At 46.0% G+C, this 18,976-nt stretch overlaps 1 protein-coding gene across 5 annotated transcripts in view; it reads left to right on the top strand.

The window, feature by feature from the left end:
* Positions 1 to 18,976, top strand: part of PTPRF (protein tyrosine phosphatase receptor type F) — a 570,835-nt gene that overhangs the window by 424,970 nt on the left and 126,889 nt on the right. For all 5 annotated transcript variants that reach the window (XM_054037699.1, XM_054037700.1, XM_054037697.1 and 2 more), the window contains one exon: positions 14,398 to 14,586. In XM_054037699.1, coding sequence (XP_053893674.1) covers positions 14,398 to 14,586 — 189 coding nt within the window. The remainder of the gene's footprint in view (positions 1 to 14,397; positions 14,587 to 18,976) is intronic.

The following is an 18,976-nucleotide window of genomic DNA, read 5'->3' as shown; positions in this document are numbered from 1 at the left end:
CTAGACAGTTACAGGCTGCCCTCTCCATAGCGCCGCCTACAGAAACAGACAGACTTTAATCAGTATCTGCTTAGTAGAGAGTTAGAGAGACAAGGTGAGTGATGTCACATCTTTTATTGGCTCAGCTTCTTTTCTCTCTAATATCCAGGGTCCAACACAGCTCCAGCAGCAGCGCTGCGCAGTAGAAAGTTCTCTCCCACGCTGATAGTTACAGCTCTGGAGAGCCTCCCCAGCCCCTGGCTCCTAATTACTTCGGTGAAGTAGCTTGGGAGCAGGTTAAATAGTCTTTTGTAATATCAAATAAAGCCAATGTGCTTCACTCGATGAAAACCACTCTGATGATCTGTATGTATTGTCACGCTGTATATTAAAAGAGCATCTTAAAGGGAAACATGGAATTGTTTAATGCCTCTAAAGACCAGAGAGCAGAGGCTTTGTGGCAAATGCCTCTAATCTAGGATCTGAGATAGACTTGGAATCCAATTGCTTTTGCAGTGTTGTAAAACATGAGAAATTTTGATGTGGTAACTCAGGTTTGTTTCAGAACTTTCTTATTAGCTGTTCTTCAGGCACATCAAATGTTAGACACCGAGCTATTTAGCTGTGCTCATGAAGGGTGACGCTGACTCAAGGACAAAGCTGTTAAGGTATGTAATACTCAAGCTAGGAAAATTCATTGTCTTTAATTTGGCATAAATCCCAAAAATTCTAACTTTGGTTATTAGGAATTCAGGGCCATTTTCTAATTAGCTGTATCCAGGAATGTGCTCACATCCAGCTTCAGGAGTTTAATCTGGGGGCAGGGTTTGTGCCGCTGATCGTTGGTGTGTTAATAAAGGATGGTGCTGTCTGACTCTTGTATGGTCACTATCAGGTGGCAGCTTAGCCGATGGTAAATCACATCACGTCATCGCTTGGTTACAGTTCATTGAGCAGCTCCACACACCTGACCTTGTGAGACAGTCCATGAAAACAAAATGGCTGGCCAGGTCGGCTGTTGGTGGCTGCTGTTGCATTCACATGCAGTTCATCTGCTCCAGAAGAGGAAGAGTCCCTTTCTGTGCAGTTTTCTTCAGCCATTTGAAATGTAACCTTGCAGTTACGGCAGCTCTTTCCCAGAAAGTCTCGTCTAAGCTGGACCTGGTACAATAAAGAAGACGTGCCTTTTGTATTCGGACAATGGTTGTGACGTCCTTGTGGCTTACAAAGTAGAACAACCCAGTGATTACAATGTGGGAAAGAATGTGGAATGCATTACAATGCCCGTTCGACATTTCTTGCACATATAAACAGAGTGATGGGCAGTGGTTTCTGGTCTAGCAGCTCTGCTGGCTAGTTAATAAGCACCGGGAAATGGAAAACAGAGATAGGAGTAACATCGTCCCTTGTTGGAAGCTGGCAGCATAAACACTTGAGTCTTCCAGAAGAAGAGAGGGCCATGTGGGCATCTCCCATTTTGGGAAACTCGCCTTTTTTCTCCTCCTGTTCGATCCAAATACACGAAGTAAAAAACCTCACAAAACACTGGTTGGGCCACTTTGAGCTTACAGCACCAGTGCAATAACCTCTCACCTGTCCCCACGGCCTCACGAGCACTGGCTGTACCTGTGGATCCCATCAAGTGGGCCTGGCTTTAGCTTAGCTCCATCTGACCTGACACCCACTACGCGGGTTTCTCCTCAGTGTACATTGGAGGTCGCATTCACTGCAGATGACCTGGCTCACCCAGTCCTCCTGACTCCACTCCCCCAGTGCAGCATGTCTTGATGCGGCATGAGGAAGATCAAAAGCCCTGGCCCCCAGCGTCTGCATGGGACACTCTGGGATAGGTTGATTCAGAAGTCCCAGAGTGTATTGATACAACCATTGTAAGATGTGCTGTGTGTAGAGGTGCCAGACTGGTGGTGTAAGAAAGTCTCTGTCTGTCTGTCTGTCTCTCTGTCAGGCTCCCCTGCTGCCATTCAGGAACAAGTAACAAACCATTTCATGCAATCTATGTCCTTGCAAATAGTTTCCTCAGAGAGACACCCTAATTGCTGTGTTTTAATCCTGGTCTGGTGCATGCTGATTGCAGTTCAGTAAGAGATGGAAATGAACTTATCTGCAGTAGTAGAATGAAGAAGTTAAACAGATCTAAGGACAGTTACTCGTGTATCTCTCACTTTGATGTTAGGATGTGTTGCATAACTGAGATAGGGGAACTGTACACGGCCGCCATGTTTTCCCTTTTCTCTGATTTAAAAAAATGGAAAAGAAATCCTTCAAGAAATGAAGGAAGCTCTGGGGTTTCTCCTCTTGTGTAGACATGTCTGGGTGCGGTCCATACAGAGACAGAGCCCTTCTTCATGAACACAGCAGCTGTAGTGGGGTGGCAAAGCAGCAATTGTCTTTAAAAGTTTGGGGTAAAGTATTGTCTCTTTTCAAGGGAAAAGGATCATCTTAAATGTCTAGTTTGAGTTAAACTCTAAGTCTAGGAACTCTGAAGCCTGCATACTGCATTAAAACACTTAGTGACTGAAGTCAGGAGGCTGTTTCTCATTCTGACTCTTCAACCATCATATATAATGTCCTTGGAGAGTGGAGAGGACAGGATTCAAGGGCAATGTACTCTTCCTGCATGCAAAGGTGGGAAATGCCCCTCTGCCACAAGCTTACTGCTGAGCTGAACGCTTTCCCAGGGGGGAAACAATAGCGCTCCTTGTCCGCCTGTGAAAATGAGGGAGAACCCCAGCCATTTTTCTTATCGGTCATTTGATAAATTGAGACACTGGAGCATGTGCAAATGAGTATAATGTTCGGAAATACATTTTACCGCGTAATCCAGAGGAATTTTAGTTGATCTGCTGAACTGGTTTGTATTAAAATGAAAATGTGAAAGGTACCGTTGTTATCCATGTGGCCCTGATCTGGTTCCACAGCCAACTTGACATTTGTTTGTAATGTGCTCTTTAATTCATGAGGGCCTACACAGGGGATTTGTTTAAAGCCCTGGTTGAAATCGGGAGCCACCGCTTTTGCTGTACATGTTCCTGAAAAGATGGGCGTTGTTTCAGAGCAGTAAAGAGATGGTTGAGCTTCTGTAACACTTGCTGCCTATGTAAAAAATGTTATGTCCTCCCATTAAACTCCGATCAATTACATCAGCCCAACATTAAAAAGCATCACTTGTCAAAAGCCAATGTTTTATTTGTTTGTATCCAGATCATTGACTTACTGCTGGCCCGATACTCTGAGCCTCTCTGCTTCTGCTGTGTATGATCTCTGAAAGATGGTTCATGTAGCCAGAATCCTGCATCCAATTGCTGTCAGAGCCAGGGCAATTAGTGGTTCTTCTCAAAACCCTAGTCTGTTAGTAAAGGCACTGGATGGATAGTAGGGAGATCTATTTCTATCCCTGGCTCTGCCACAAACTCACCATGTTCCCACCTCTTTGTACAAGTCCCTTTCCCACCAGTAAAATACAGACCCTATCTAACTGCCTCAAAGGTCTTGCAAGTCTTCATTTGCTAATGCTGGTAAAGCATTCCCCTCCTCAAAATCAGCCAACTTTGCCATCACTAAACCAATCTGCCTGAAAGTCCACATTTATTATTTCATGCCAGGATAGAATTTGTCTTCAATGAAGGTAGTGGGGAAATAGGAGAGCCAGAAAAATACCTGATCTCACTACTGGAATGTTTTCTTCAAGGTTACTTTACTTTCTTTGTTGCTTGTCATAAATCAAAAATAGCTCGGCCTGAAAATCCCAGCTTTGTTCTAACGTGGTGTTCTTGACCTGGGCTGGTGCCTTAGACTAGTTTTGAGTGATTTGTTAGCTAAATAGTTCAGTTACGAAAAGCATTTTAATGTACTGTAGGTGCTGGGGTGCCCAGAAAGCAGATGCCTACAATTGGGGAAATGGCCGACATGGAGGGTTGCGGGGAGGAGGGTGCAGGGAGCGGACTGCCACTTGATGGGATGTGGGAGGACTGGGGGATAAGGAACCAGGCAGGGAAGTGAAGAGGAAAGTGCTCTGAGGAGAAGCATGTCTGATTACTGCCATGTTTGTCTACTATATCGGAACTCTTCTAACTCAGCAATCCTTAAACACTGCTTTAAAAACCCCCTTCATTTAAGGGGTAAGTTTGATAAATACCAATCGCTGGATGAGAAAAAGCAAATGCTAGCCTGGGAATCTGAAAACACACAGTTCATCAGCAAAGCCACTAACTCTGCCTTTCTGGGGCTCCCTACGAACCTTTCCAGTTCTTCCCTGAGATCACAAAGCAAACAGTGTTTGACTTATTGTCCTTTTTTGAAAAAAATGTCAGTTTTTAGATCTCTGAATTTCCAGAATTGCTTGAACTGTGCATGACCACTCTTGGGTTGGCTCATGTGGTTGGCTTTTTTTTTTTTTTTTTTTTTTTTTTAGTGCAATCTTAAGTTTAAATTTACTAGCTTTGAAATGTTTGTGTTTTGGGAGGAAAACTATAATATTCTCAAGGTTTTTTCCCTTAAGTAATTGCTGCAGTGAGAAGGGTTACCAGATAGCAACTGTGAAAAAACGAGACGGGGGGTGAGGGGGTAATAGGCGCCTGTATAAGAAAAAGTCACCAAAAATGGGACTATCCCTTTAAAAAAAGGACATCTGGTCACCCTAGCAGTGAGTGCCATTTAAAAATCAACATTTCCCAGTAATTAGTACACCATGGTATCTGGAGACGCCTCCATTATTAATCAGTTTAGACATAAGCCAGTGCTATCTAAGAGGCCATAATCTGCTGATAGGACTTTTTAAAGGTGGCTACTGTTGATATTTACAAACGTATTGCATTTTAACAAAGATTTTGCCTGGAAATTCTATTCTTGATGACTTGACTGTTCTCTCTGATGGGCATGACTTTCCACCAGAGGACTCTAGAGATGCCAGCGCATTGGCAATGATGCAGATGGGCTGCAGGAGCCAAACAGAAACCAGATTTTAGTAAAATCTGACCTTTCAGGTGACCCATGCTGGGGTGTGAAATGGAAGTGAATGAACTTTGTAGTTCAGCTGAGTGACAGCCGGAATCCTTCACATTAAGCTGAGGCTGAACGTTAGAAAGCACGGGAGAGTTACTCTGTCCCATTAACTCCGTTCCTGTGCATTTTCTTCTGCATTGAGCTGCAGCCCTACTCAAATGGATCACAAGTCAAATGGCCCATTAATTTTAACAGCAGGTTACACTTAATGATATATGGAAATGCTTTATTGATTATGTAGCTAAAAATGAAAATCTCTGCGCTAATAGCATATTGCATCAATGCAAGCGAAGAAGTATGGAAAATATAATGGATTAATAGATTACTTAAAATAGGCGTAAGAGCCAGTTATATTATTTTCTTTGAAAAGCGTGGAGGTTTTCCCCCTACATGGGCGTGTGGTTTCTGTACGTTGTCGCATTATTGCAATAATACAGTAAAATGAAGTACATGACAATATTTGTGTTGAGGTTCTCAATACAAAACATTTTTAAAAAACCAATGGATTGAGAATAATTCTAGGGAAAATTCTGTTGAAACCAACAAATTTACTAGAACCTGGTGGGTCTGCCTGAAAGAGCAACTTTGGGTTCCTTTATTGTTCCCTTACCAGCTGAAACCCCCTGACAAGGGAGGGTTGAATTTTGTTTAAAAATGCAAGTAACTCCCAGTTGTTACAATCCTTTTCTAAGTAATATTTTTAATCAGCTGCTGGATGTGGCCAGGAAAACTGTATCTTTACCTGGAACCTGGTTATGAGTTGTATAATTCTTGGAGGATTTCAGCAGAAAAAAAATCTCCATTCCCTGGCTGCTTCCCCCTGAATGAGGAGGGAAGGGTGTTTCTCAGTCATGTTCCATAGCCATTTCAGGGAATTTTAAAGCATTTGTTTTACTTTGTTTGAGCCCCTCCTCATCCACTCTTACAATTTTTCACTGTTTTATACTTTATCCTGTGCTTACAATAATTCTTATACTATCCTCATCACCAACCATATCCGAGTACTTTCCAGTACTGCATTAAATGGCACACCTAGCATCTAATATGTGTGGTGCGTTCTTTCTCTTATCCATTTCCAGGGGAAGCGGTGTGTGTGCAGTGCAGTGGTTTGTTTTTGTAGGTCCTTGCTTTTGAGTTGCTTTTTTTTTTTTAAATGTAAACACTGCTCCTTGCTTGTTTTAGAGAAGGGAGGTCAGAGAGGTGCACCTGGCGTTTGGGCAGATGGTGGGGAGGTTTGTGGTCATCCTTAGTTCCTGGAAGAATTTGTTCCACACTCTCAAATTGGCCCCCAAGAAAGTTCTGTTTCCTGCACAAACAAGCTTTACCCCTGTGACAGAAAGTCCTATTCTGCCCGAGGAGCAGAGCTGCCAACCACTCTCTTCATCCTGGAATTTAAGTATCTTTTAATATCCTGGGCCCAGGCCGCTGAGTACCTTGAAGATAAGGCCCGAGACCTTGAACTTGATTTGATAGTCTATGAGAAGCCAGTGCAGGGAGTGGAAAATAGGTTTGGTGTGATTGTAGGAGCCCATGTTGCTGAGGAAATGTGCAGCAGTATTCTGTACTAGTTGGAGTTTTCTAAGTGCTGAAGACTTCATGCCAAAGTATATTGTGTTGCTGTAGTCCAACTAAGAGGTGACGGAAGCATGAATAAATGAGTCCAGGTCATTATCCACCAGGATGGGATGGAGTCTCCTGGCCAACCGGAGATGATAGAAGCATTACTCACAGATATTGCTATGTGTGAGCTCAGTGTCAGTGAGGAATCCAAGAGTGCACCTAGACTGTGGTCTGAATTGAACAACTGGGGATGTGAACTTTCAACCAAAGGAAACTGCACCAGGGTTGCAAATTCTTCCAAATACTTTCCTCTGCCCACAAGCACCATCTCTTGTTTTGCTCAAGGTCAGTGTCAGCTGTTCTTCATCCATGAGCAGACCTCATCCAAATACCGGTCCATCTTGGAGGTAGTTCAGGAGGTTGAGAATGGATGTCTGTCCTCCTTGACACAAGGAGATCCTCCGTCAGTAGCACTAAAGCTAATTCTACCTTGTGTCCTGGCCTGAATCCAGATTGTGCTGAGTCTAGTTCTCTGTGAACTTGCTCAGGAATGGGGGTTTGATGCTGGGCAATAAATGGCTAGAACAGATGTATCCACGGTGGGTTTTCTTTAGTGTCAGTTGCACTATTGTATGTTTGACTGAGGAAGGGAAGACTCCTGCCCTGGCTGTTTCAGTCAGGAATGGCACCAGTTGCTCATGATTCTTTCACAAGTCAGGAAGGGCCTGGGTTGGATTCACAAGTCTTGCATCAAGACTCCTTTTGACAAGAGAGTGCAGTGAACTCTGGGAATGCTGGTGTGTATAGGCAGAGCGGATCCAGGCTGTTTGAGAGGCTTCCTGAATGCATGTGATCTTTCCAGCATTGACTAAGTAGTTGACTACCTTGGATGGCTCTTTGGGATGAGATTTGAGCATAGTCTTGGAGAAATTCCTTATACTTCAACCTGTCTGTTTCAGCCTTTCTTTTCTGCCATCAGCGTGTGAGTTACTGGCCCTCTCACTTCATCTGGTGTGGGGTGTTAGAAACTCAAGGAGATTTCCATGGGCAATGGGGAAAGAGGAACTGCCTGGGGGCTATGTTGTCGGTTGTCAAGGCTAGCATACTCTGGCTATCCCCGTTTGTTTGGATTGGGGAACTTCCTCTTTGACTTAGTAATATTTCATAGCATTTATGTAGCGTGTTGCCTTTGGAGACATTAACCCTTACAGCACCCCTGTTTGCTAGGCTACCATTATGCAGTTGGGGAAACGGAGGCACAAAATGATGAGTTGACTTGCTGAAGGTCACACATTGAAACTGTGACAGAGCTGGGGTTAGAGTGGAGGTGTTCCTACCTACTATGTTCATCCATTACAGCTCCTGCTTTGCTGTAGGGCAGGCATTGCTTCATTTTATGATAAACCAGGAGTGGGCAAACTACGACCCACGGGCCGAATACGGCCCGCCAGCTGTATTAATCTGCCCCTCAAGCTCCAGCGGGGGAGCGGGGTCTGAGGCTTGCCCCACTCCGGCGCTCCAGCCAGGGAGCAGGGTCGGGGGGGCGCTCCACCCAGCTCCCGGAAGCAGCGGCATGTCTCCCCTACAGCTCCTATACTTAGTATCATAGAATATCAGGGTTGGAAGGGACCTCAGGAGGTCATCTAGTCCAACCCCCTGCTCAAAGCAGGGCCAATCCCCAACTAAATCATCCCAGCCAGGGCTTTGTCAAGCCTGACCTTAAAAACCTCTAAGGAAAAGCCTGACCTTAAAAACCTCTTAGGGGCAGCCAGGGGGCTCTGCTCTGCACGCTGCCCCCGCCCCAAGTGCCACCCCGGCAGCTCCCATTGTCTGGGAACCGCAGCCAATGGGAGCTACAGGGGTGGCGCCTGCGAACAGGGCAGTGCACAGAGCCTCCTGGTCATGCCTCCGCATAGGAGCCGAGAGGGGGACATGCCGCTACTTCCGGGAGCCACTTGAGGTAAGCGCTGCCTGGAGCCTGCACCCCTGAGCTACCCTACCCCCCCCCGCACTCCAACCCGCTGCCCCAGCCCTGATCCCCCTCCTGTCCTGCGAACCCCTCAGTCCCAGCCTGGAGCACCCTCCTGCACCCCAAACCCCTCATACTCAGCCCCACCCCAGAGCCTGCACCCCCAGCCAGAGCCCTCCCCCTCCCGCTGTGCCCCAAACCCCTTCCCCAGCCCCGATCGCCCTCCAAACCCCTCGGTCCCAGCCCGGAGCACCCTCCTAGACCCCAAACCCCTCATCCCCAGCCCCACCCCAGAGCCTGCACCCCCAGCCAGAGCCCTCACCCCTGCCCCAGCCTGGAGCCCCCTCCTGCACTCTGAACGCCTCATTTCTGGCCCCACCCCGGAGCCCTTACCTCCACCTGCACCCCAACCCCAATTTCATGAGCATTCATGGCCCGCCATACAATTTCTATACCCAGATGTGGCCCACCCCTGTGATAAACAGTCTCTGGCAGGAATGTCAAGCTGTGTTGGTGAGAAAGTATCGGTGGCTTGTAAATTGAGATAATTGACACCCAGTAATTAAAGGGCAAGGTTAATAGCAGCTTCCTTTCCTGGCACTTTAAGCACTGCTCTCCTTTTATTTGCTGTTTCATAGACTCATCATCTCTAGCCGAGTGAGAGAACCAGGTGAGATTCCACCCACCGCACATCTAAGGCTGGGCTCTTCCTAAGAGATTATTTTCTTCCACCATGTGGCCAGTCTAGTATTCTCTTGGATTTTCCTTACATTTCCTCCTCCCTTGCTTCCCATGACTCAGACTCTTTCTTTTAGGAACGTTTCGCTACTGCTGTGTGGTATTTTGAAGAGGTACCAACTGCTTTGTTTACTTTTAGCTGTTGCATGGTATTTCATGTGCTTCGCCTGGAGGAGATCTCTCCAGGGCTTGGTTTGGGTTTTTTCAGTTAAAATTAAGTTTTTGAACAGCAGTCTTAGCATGACATTTTCGGAGTGACGCCACAGGACATCGGTGGGTTTGTCATTGAAACCTGTTGATGCTGAGGTTTTTTGTAACTGCGTAATCTGTGTGAAGCTGTTTATACTTGCCATCCCAGTCATTAATACTTTGTTGTCTTTAAAGTACGTTAGTTTCACTGCACCGCCTTTTCCTCAGGCAGGTGGCAAGATGGTGCCAGTGCTTTGGGCGTTCATTTTGCTGCATGAGACTTGGCACTGGTCACTCTGCTTCCTCCCAGCCACTCCCCACACGGGCACTGGGAGCTTTCAGAGAGCTTGGCTTTAAATTGCACTTCTCTGCTGGGCGGTGACATGGACGTCTGTGAAAATACAAACCCAGGAAGGCAGAGACTCTTCTCAGAGCTATTAATAACAAGCTTTTGGGGTAGATTTGTTCAACCTGAACAAACCCACCTCAGTGCTGCTGCTTGTCACAGAAAATGATGCCCCTCTGCTGGGCCCCGAAATTGCTCGGTTGCTTTTGATTGTCTTGCGTTAATTGAGCAGCAGCTCTGTGTAGCCTGTGCCGGAGGAGTGTGGGCTGTTTGTTCAGCAAGCAGAGGCACCGGAATGGATTGTGCATTGGAGCCTTGTTAGCCTGCCTCTTCCATTAGTTAATATTGCCTGCCACTCACGGCTTTATAAAGGACCATCTTACTGTCACTGATATTTTTCATTTGCTACTACATTTCATTGCCTCTGAGGGCGTTTAGGAGGCTTGTGAAATGTATAAAGTAATCCCGATCACCTACCAAGTATAGAACTGTTGTAAAGGTTCATCAGTGGAGCGTGCTCTCTCCTATCCACGAGAGAACAGAGTGACGTACCCAGCATAGCGCAGGCCTCGTCTCAGGATCCCTTTAAGAACAAATGATTTCAGCTTGGAGAGAGCTCCGGCCCATTCACTGAATGGACACATTCTACGTATGCACCGCCCTCTCTGTGCGGTGCTGATACCCAGGTGGTCAGAAAAGTACCACCGCCCTCACTCCACCTGCATTCTGCCCGTAATTCCATTTCCACACAGCCTGTGTCTAGCGCTCCAGGCCTCTGAGCAACTTCAAACAGCTTTGGATGTTACTCGTTCTTACTGAGCCCCCAAGAGTTACATTGGACTGAGAGCCTGAGATGAGGGGCGCTCTAGGATACTGTATTTCTAGCACCGTGACAGGTTTATGGTCCAGTATCTCACTCGCAATGAGCTGAGAACGTGCCTTTCCAGGGGTATAAAGCTTTTGATGGATTGTGCGAGATTTAACCTTAGAGTTATAATGGAACATATAGAAAAGGTACTTTAGACGATTTTTTGTTATTTTCAAAATATATTGGGCATCATTTTTGCTCTCCCTCTGCAGGCCGAGCAATTGGACTTATGGCACTAAGGGGGCCTGACTTTACAGGCTGAGGGATATGAAGAATAGTGCCCATAAAAATGTTTACAGTTTTCGCTATCGTTTCGTCTAAACTAGTCTTTCTGAGAAATACATTGACACAAACAAACTCCCAGCTGTTGTGGAGTAAACGTTTTATTGGTGCCTGTTTGTGATGGCCTGCAAAGCAGACTCGTGGCTTTACAACCTGCATGTACCGTGACCAGGCTTGTGGCAATAAAAGGCTCTCACCACACCATAGTGTATTTCTTCTCCCTAACAGATATGCGCGCAGCTAAGGACGGCTAGTAATATTGTTGGGTCTTAGGCACATAAATCTCAGCCGATGAGAGAGAAGGCCCCGAAGTGTCGGTTCTCTGTGATCGATAGCGTTGACCCTGGAGAGCTCACCGGGCTGCCGCCTCAGGATTCTGCTGCCAACTGCTGTATTCACCATGGACTCCTGCTGTCCTCCTATGTCAGTGGCGGTTAGCCACGTGTTTACAGCTGCACTTTGGAGCTGATCCCTGTGGTCCTGTAAGACTGAAGCTTGGGATTGATACATGTCCCATGTCTTCACTCCAGCTGGTGCTTGGAGCAGTGCAGCAGATGGGAGAAGGGGGCATGTGTCCGGTGCCAGTCTCCACGAGAAAAGTCATTGCTGTCTAAGCTGGTGAACGAGCACAGTGATGGGAGGTGCTGAGAGAAAGGGCAGAATAGCTGCTCTGGACAAAGGGTAGGAGCAAGGGGCAAGATCCCTCTTCGTTGCTCCTGCTTGGGGGAAAGGGGAAGCTGCCCCGCCCCAAGCACCAGCTTCACAGCTCCCATTGGCCAGAAACTGCTGCTAATGGAAGCTGCGGAGGCGGTGCCTGCAGATGGAGGCAGCACGCAGAGCTGCCTGGCCACGCCTCCACCTAGGAGCTGAGAGAGGGGAATGTCCCCGCTTCCAGGGAGCCCCCCAGGTAAGCGCCGCCCAGAGTCGTCCTCACCCCATCTCGTGCCCCAACCCCCTGCCCCCTCCCACACCCAAACTCTGCTGCTGTGGAGGTGGCCCGAGACTGCCCCAGCAGCAGCCGGTGCAACTGGCACAGGGACTGCCTGAGCTGTCCCCAGGCCAGGCGCACCGGCTGCTGCAGAAGTCACGGCGGTCACGGAATCCGTGACTTTCCGTGACAAACTCGCAGCCTTAGTGATAGTTTAATGCTAAATCTCCATGCATGCTTTGGATCAAGTTAATTACGTGATATTTTGCTTAGCGTGTTCTGTGTAAACTCTTAAGCAAGCCAACAAAGGCTGTAAATATTCAGCGTGGTATCAAATTAAAGCCCTTTGGGGTTTCAGCCTCCCCAGACTGAACATCTGCTTTCACATCGCAGATAGCAAGGGGCTGGGCTTTAAGGACACCTGGCTGTGCGCCGGGGGAATGTAATTGTTTACCACTGTTTGTGTATCTCCCTTCGCAGTTTAGTCTATGCCACACTATAGTGTATTGTGTCGCCTGTGAACTAAGGTGCAATGTGTGCTGTGGTTGTGTCAGTGCTGTTGTTGCTTCTTATTGAATGCTGGCTCTGGTATCTTTCTATTTAAGCTCTGTATGTATGCCTTTTGTCTTTGAAAATCAATGGAGTGCAAATAAAAAAAAGGGAACTAGTTTTCAGTGATACCTTTCAAAAAACCTCTTATGTTTGCTGGTACGGGGGAGGTTTCTAGGGAGGCCAGACTGAGACACAAAATATGGCTTATGCTCTTAATAAGCCTCAGTAGCTTTTTCCCTTTAGAAAACCCTGGCTGCCCCTCGCATCCAAACACAGAAGCAACATTCTAGTGGGTTGTTTTGTTTACAGCAGATGTTGCCTTGTGCTGTAGAATCTTGATGTACAAACAGGCGGGAAGTGTCTTGGGGATTCTCCTGAGATCTTAGGAAAGGATGTTTAAGATTAGTCACCAAATGGTCCTAGTTTGTGCTGCAAATGTGGAACTTTAAAATAAAAGAGACAATCAAAATATCTTGTTATTAGTGCTTCTCTGACAGTAGGTAAAATATGGGGAGGGTAGGATCCCAGTGAAAGGAATGTAGAAATCGGAGTATGGTGGGGTCACAATCTTGTGGGACTTTGGGGGAACTATGGGGCCTGGTAGGTTTGAAACGTTTCAGTGAGTGGACGGGTCGGATTAGCAGGCGAGGAGAGGGTTTGCTTAAGTTCTGCTCTCAAACTAGAGAAAATAGGGGCCTGCTGAAAAGAATTTAATTTTTAGTGCTTTTAAGGATCCTTAATGTTTTCCTGGCTCTGTCTTCCCGTGGAAGCGTGTCCTTTTTTAGTGCCGTTCAGGCTTAGTAGAGTACAGTACATCTTGCCACGGAAGTGAATAAAGGAGCTCTGTCCTGCACTTGTTTGCTGAATGGCTGTTCTGGAGCCTCCGCTGTTTTTTGGCACAGGCTACCTAACGTATTCAGCCAAGCCTACCTGGGACCGTACGGCAGCAGCCCACGGAACTGGCCTTTCCTTTCCAGTCTATTGTATCTGTGCTTTTTAACAGTTCAGCATTGTGATGCTTTCATTTGTAATATAGCAGAAAGCCACGCCAGCCCGTGCATTAGTCATCTCTCACACACCGCCGATGCCTTCAGCTGCCTATGAAGTCCATCGGGAGCTTCCTAATGCACAGCCTGGCATTGCTCTTCGTGGTCAGATGTAAACTTTACATTCGTTTGTTTCTAATAACCTCTTTAACACCAGGTTTTGGGGCAGGGAGCGATTTGTAATGGATTTTTCTGTTGGGAAGACTCATGCCTAGTAGAAAGGAGAAATGTGTTTCTTTATGCTCTCTTGACAACTTGTATTGTTTAGTATGTATGTTTGTTTTTAAGGTGCCTTGGCCTATTTGGCCCTGGTGTTGGCTGCATGTCTGTGTAGCATCCAGAACACATCTCTCTCCTTGCATAAAGACAAACACCGGCCGTTAGACTTTATTAACGACAACAGATGGAGCTTACATATCAGTGAAAATCATGGGCATGTCCCAAGGCAGTTGATTCAAACCGAGTTACATTTAGCGGCTGCCCCTGTTGCTGCAATGAGTGCTCCTTATAGAGTCTAGAGTGCTTTGGGGGTTTTGCAAGTTTCTCAGGCCATGTCTATACGTACAGCCGCTGCAGCACGTCTGGTGAAGATGCTCTATGCCGACAGGAAAGAGCTCTCCCATTGGCATAAAAACCCCACCTCCACGAGCGGCATAAGCTCTGTCGGCGGGAGAAACTCCCCTGCCAACATAGCGCTGTGCACACGAGTGCTTATGTCGGTGTAACATGGTGCTCGGGGTGGAATACTCACACCTGAGTGATGTACATTTTGCTGACATAGGCCGTAGTGTGGACATAGCTGCAGTGGGGGAGTCTGGTGATGCTCTCCAGCAGAGGCACTGCTGTCACCAGGACTATGATCCCATTACTGTGTGAACTGTAACTCATCAGTCTGGTGTGTGTTGTTTCCTATTGCAGAAGATCACCTCCCATCCGGCTTTCCAACCATTGACATGGGCCCGCAGCTGAAGGTGGTAGAAAAGGCCCGCACAGCCACTATGCTCTGCGCTGCCAGTGGCAACCCCGATCCTGAAATCTCTTGGTTCAAGGACTTCCTTCCTGTGGATACAGCAGCTAGCAATGGGCGAATCAAGCAGCTCCGTTCAGGTAAGGCCGCAAAGCAAGTAAGGCTTCCCTTCTCCTTCGCTCCCGGCCTGTTGCCATTGTAGCTTTTTGCATATTATTCTGAAGTGCAGCTATGCACCTAAACCCAGACGTTAACTTTATCCCCATTATGATATGAAAACCAGCCTTTGGGGGCCAGTTTTCTCTGGCAGGATATCATGGCCTGCTGGAGAGAGAGATTAGCACGGACATGCCTTTGGGCACATCACACAGATTCCTCTGTCAGTCGGGGTGTTGGCTGAGGAGGATAGCTCACAATGAGACTGACTCAGATCCAGAGCAACGTCAGACACTTCACCCCAGCTCAGCAGGCGCTCAGATCCTACAGTGATGAGCGCATGTAAGAACCTCTCTAGAACAGAATGGAGAACACAGCACACGGGATGCTAGAGTCAAGGACAGAGGCTGCTACGTCATGGCCCAGAGCCTTCAAGACAACACTCTTTTTTCTCTGGAAGTCTTCACCAGTCTCCAAATTCGCCAGAACAAGGATAAAGAAAAACCAAGAAGCCGAGTAGCAGATAAATGGCTGGTCTGTAGATTTCAAGAATAGAAACATGGTTACCAGGATGCACTTTCTCATTTCTTATTTAACGAGTTAAATACAAGAATGTGCAATGCATGCTGCAGGCTTCTCTCCAACACTCTGGCACAAACTAGTCTGCTCCAATGCATGGAAATGCACTTGGGCCTCTTAATAACGATCTCTTGCATTTCTGTCATGTCTTTCCATCCTCCAGGATCTCAAAGCCCTTTACAAAATTAAACTACATAAAAGGATTGCTTAATCTATTGCTCAAGTGCAGCCACATCTGGGGTGAAACACAACAGCTGTTTAACAATGCATAGCAGCACTATACCACAGGGCTGGAAGTAAGGAAGCCTATGGTATTCCGTTGAAAGCGCAGAAGGGAGTGGAGTTGATATGGGTGCCTCCTGACTAGAAAGATCCTTGGTTGCAATAAATTAATGCAGCCTGTGTTGCCTGCCTGTGGTATCTACTGGCACCCAAAGGCATTGCCTTGTCCAGTGCTGCCAGGGCATTCCTATGTTCTCTCCTTATAACACGGACATTTAATGTGTGCCCTCGCTGTGCAAGCCCTCTGTGGTGCTCTGTCTCTTGTGCTAGCATGAAACACCCTTTAAGTGGGAGAGTGGGTAATTAGCAACCTCTGTCGCCTACATTAGAACTTAGCCTGGCATTCTGGTTTCACCTAGATATGCTAGTGAGCACTAATTACACTAATACATTTCCAGCTTAGGAAATTTCACAGTGACCTTTAGCTTTTCTCCCCCACAAACCTGGTTTAATCTTGATATGTTTGTGCTGACAGAAAATATCACACTCATTAATTATTCTTGGAGGCATTTGGAAAGCAGCAGTGGGAAAGCGCCTATGGATATTTTGCTTTTCATAACTGACTAAATCAGCGTCTGCAGGTAAAACTGTAAATGAACAAGGCAGCTCTGATGCACTTGCTGTCCGCACTCTCTTTATGGGCACTTGTCCATCTCCTGTCTGCTGGGCGAGCTTGGAGAGACAGGTAGAGTGTAAAACTATAAGCCCTGTCATAGTGTCCAAGTTTTGTTTCCTTTTTCCTGTTCTCAAGCGACGTCTCAATTGAATTTCACTGGGGATTCAAACTCTAGAATTTGACTGCTTGTTGAAGACACTATAATTACTAAGGGAGATATCAAGGGAACCTTTTAGAAATCAATGAGCAACACACATCCTCAGCCCTGTGAGAGAAATTGATTAGACTTTGGTGTAGTTTCAGCACAGCAAACTTCCACGTGCGGGTGATGGGTTTGTTTTCAGGGGTGGGAAAGGAGGATTCAGAGCCACGGTTCGGATGAAGATTCTCCTCCCCCCCCTTCCCCCCCCCCCCCCCCCCAAAAGTGGGAATCAAGTAATTTGCACCATGAGGCTCTGGCTTTGCCAGTTTCTGTGGTCATTCCTGTAAGTACAATCTGAGCTAGAACTGGGCGTGGAATTACGGACCCTTCCTTGCCTCCTGGAGTTGTCTGTTCGTAGCAGTGTAATAGGTCAGGCAGTCCCTGATCCAATCCACCAGCTGCTGTTAGAGATTCCAGCAGAATTTGATAATGAAGGAAAGTTGTTTTTCAGAGGAAAATAAATGTAAAGAAGCATTTCGTTATACAGTATTAATCTTCCTACATAAAGGAGTCTCTGCTCCATTTAGAGCAAAATCATCTGATACAACAGTATCTCCCAGGCAGCCTGGTGTCAGCACAGACTGTCTCAGTCTGAGCACAAACTCATTTCATTTCATTTAATTAAAACTAATAAGACCCAGACCGATGGAATGTAGTTAAAATGGTTGCATAGAAAGAGTAAAGTCTAGCCATTTCATATACGTGATTTCCTAACCAAAGTCTTCACCCAATACAGTCGTTTGTTATATATTATTTTCCAAAAGGGCCAGAGTTCTACCTCAGACATATTGAATGTCAGTCTGAAAATGCCAAAGCTGCTTTGGAAATCTAAATTCTCTCTTGTGAGAGCGCGAGTTTTTTCCCCTTTATTTCTTCAGGCTCCTAGTACAGTATGAACAGCTAGATAGATAATAAGTCAGATAGTTAGAAAAGGTGCTCTCCTCTGACACTCCTATTTATCTGGGCTGGCAGCGCTCTAGGGGGCTTCAGGCAGAAGCTTTGCAATAATGTGCAGTCAGACCACATATACTCAAGATGGGCTCTGTCCAGCAGTTTCTAGAGGTCTAGTCTTCCTCTGACAGGGTCCTGGAGAGCATGGGCATTGCAAGGAAGACCAGACGTAGCCTTAGGCAGTTTTAGTTCCATAACACTACCAGCTGGAGTCTTTGTCAGAAAGAAAACTCCTATTCATGTATGTCCTGGACGTTGTTCCTGCCACTTGTCGGTTGTTTATATACGTACGTATATGCATTTTATAGTTAGCCTGGCTCTTTAGTTTCTTTTTATAAAAGGAATGTATCCTCACCCAGGAACAAAATCTTTCTGTTCCTTAATGTCAAGTCTTGTGTATTATCGCAAATTGGGGTGGGGCTATTTCACATACACACAGTTGTTCTACGGAGTTCAACACAGCAGTAGGTACAAGATTTTCTCTAGCTTGTCAGATAGACAATCCACGATCAAGACAAGGGACTCTGATCCTACCTTGCTGTATTAAACATTTCCGGTACTAAACTTACCAGTATCTCCTTCCTCTTGTGGTAAGTAGGCTTTGCAGCAAACCAATCACTCAGAAAGACCCAAGTGTTTCTGTCCTGGAAGTACAACTTCATGTCAGTGCCTCATAATCATGGACAAAGATTGCAGGATGTAAGGCCTGGTCTGCACTGGAGAAATTTACCCTGAATGCTAACCATTTTAAAACTACAAGGAGTCTGGTGCATCCGAAGAAGTGAGTTTTTTTACCTACGAAAGCTTATGCCCAAATAAATCTGTTAGTCTTTAAGGTAACAACGGACTCTCTGTTGTTTTTGTGGATACAGACTAACACGGCTACCCCCTGATACTTGACATTTTAAAACTGGCTCTGCTAAACTGATTTTAAATCTATGTAAAGATATAGTATACTAGGTGGTTTTAAAACAGGTTCAGGCAACCAGGAACCTAGTCTACATTATGGCTCCAACTGGTTTTAAAATAGATTTAGGGGAATTTGTTTTCAAACTAGTTAGTGATTTGGAGACCATTTTCCCAATGTAGACCAGGCCTAAGCATTTCTATTGATGCTCAGGAGCTCACTTTGAATTTTAGGGTCTTGAGCAGAGAACCTTTAATTCAGTACAGCTCTCTGAAGGACCCTCTTGCAAAGTTTATGGTACTCAGACCTTTCAAACTCTTGGTCGCTTCCAACACATGGGTTCAAGATTCATATTCAGGGAAGCGTTTCTGCCTTGCTCATGAGAAAATTGTCTGATAAAATGTGTTAAAAAAAAAAAAAAAAAAAAAGGTAAAAAAAAGTAAGAAAGCAAAGTTGGAACCAGCTGTTTCATTTGTCCTGAATGCTAACAAAGAATCATAGGTGTAGGACTGGAAGGAAACTCAGTATGTCATCTAGTCCAGTCCCCAGCACTGAGACACGACTAAGTATTATCTAGAACATCCCTGACAGGTGTTTGTCTAACCTGCTCTTTAAAACAGGTTAGACAAACAAAGTCTTTCTCCCCCCCACCTCCACTGAGGTTAGAGGAGGAAATGTTTCACTAGCACTGTTTTGTGATGCCAAAAATTCTGCATCTGTTAAACAGCTTTGTTTAACAAGAGTCATCCTGTGATGATGTATTTTAATTCATAGTGACTAGAACTGTGTCCTGGACCTGGCGATTGCTAACAGGCAGCTAATTTGATATTTGAGTTA

The sequence above is a fragment of the Malaclemys terrapin genome, chromosome 8, assembly GCF_027887155.1.
Source record: "Malaclemys terrapin pileata isolate rMalTer1 chromosome 8, rMalTer1.hap1, whole genome shotgun sequence".
Lineage (NCBI taxonomy): Eukaryota > Metazoa > Chordata > Testudines > Emydidae > Malaclemys > Malaclemys terrapin.
The sequence above is the reverse complement of the archived record's forward strand: the minus strand, read 5'-3'. Positions and strand labels throughout refer to the sequence as shown.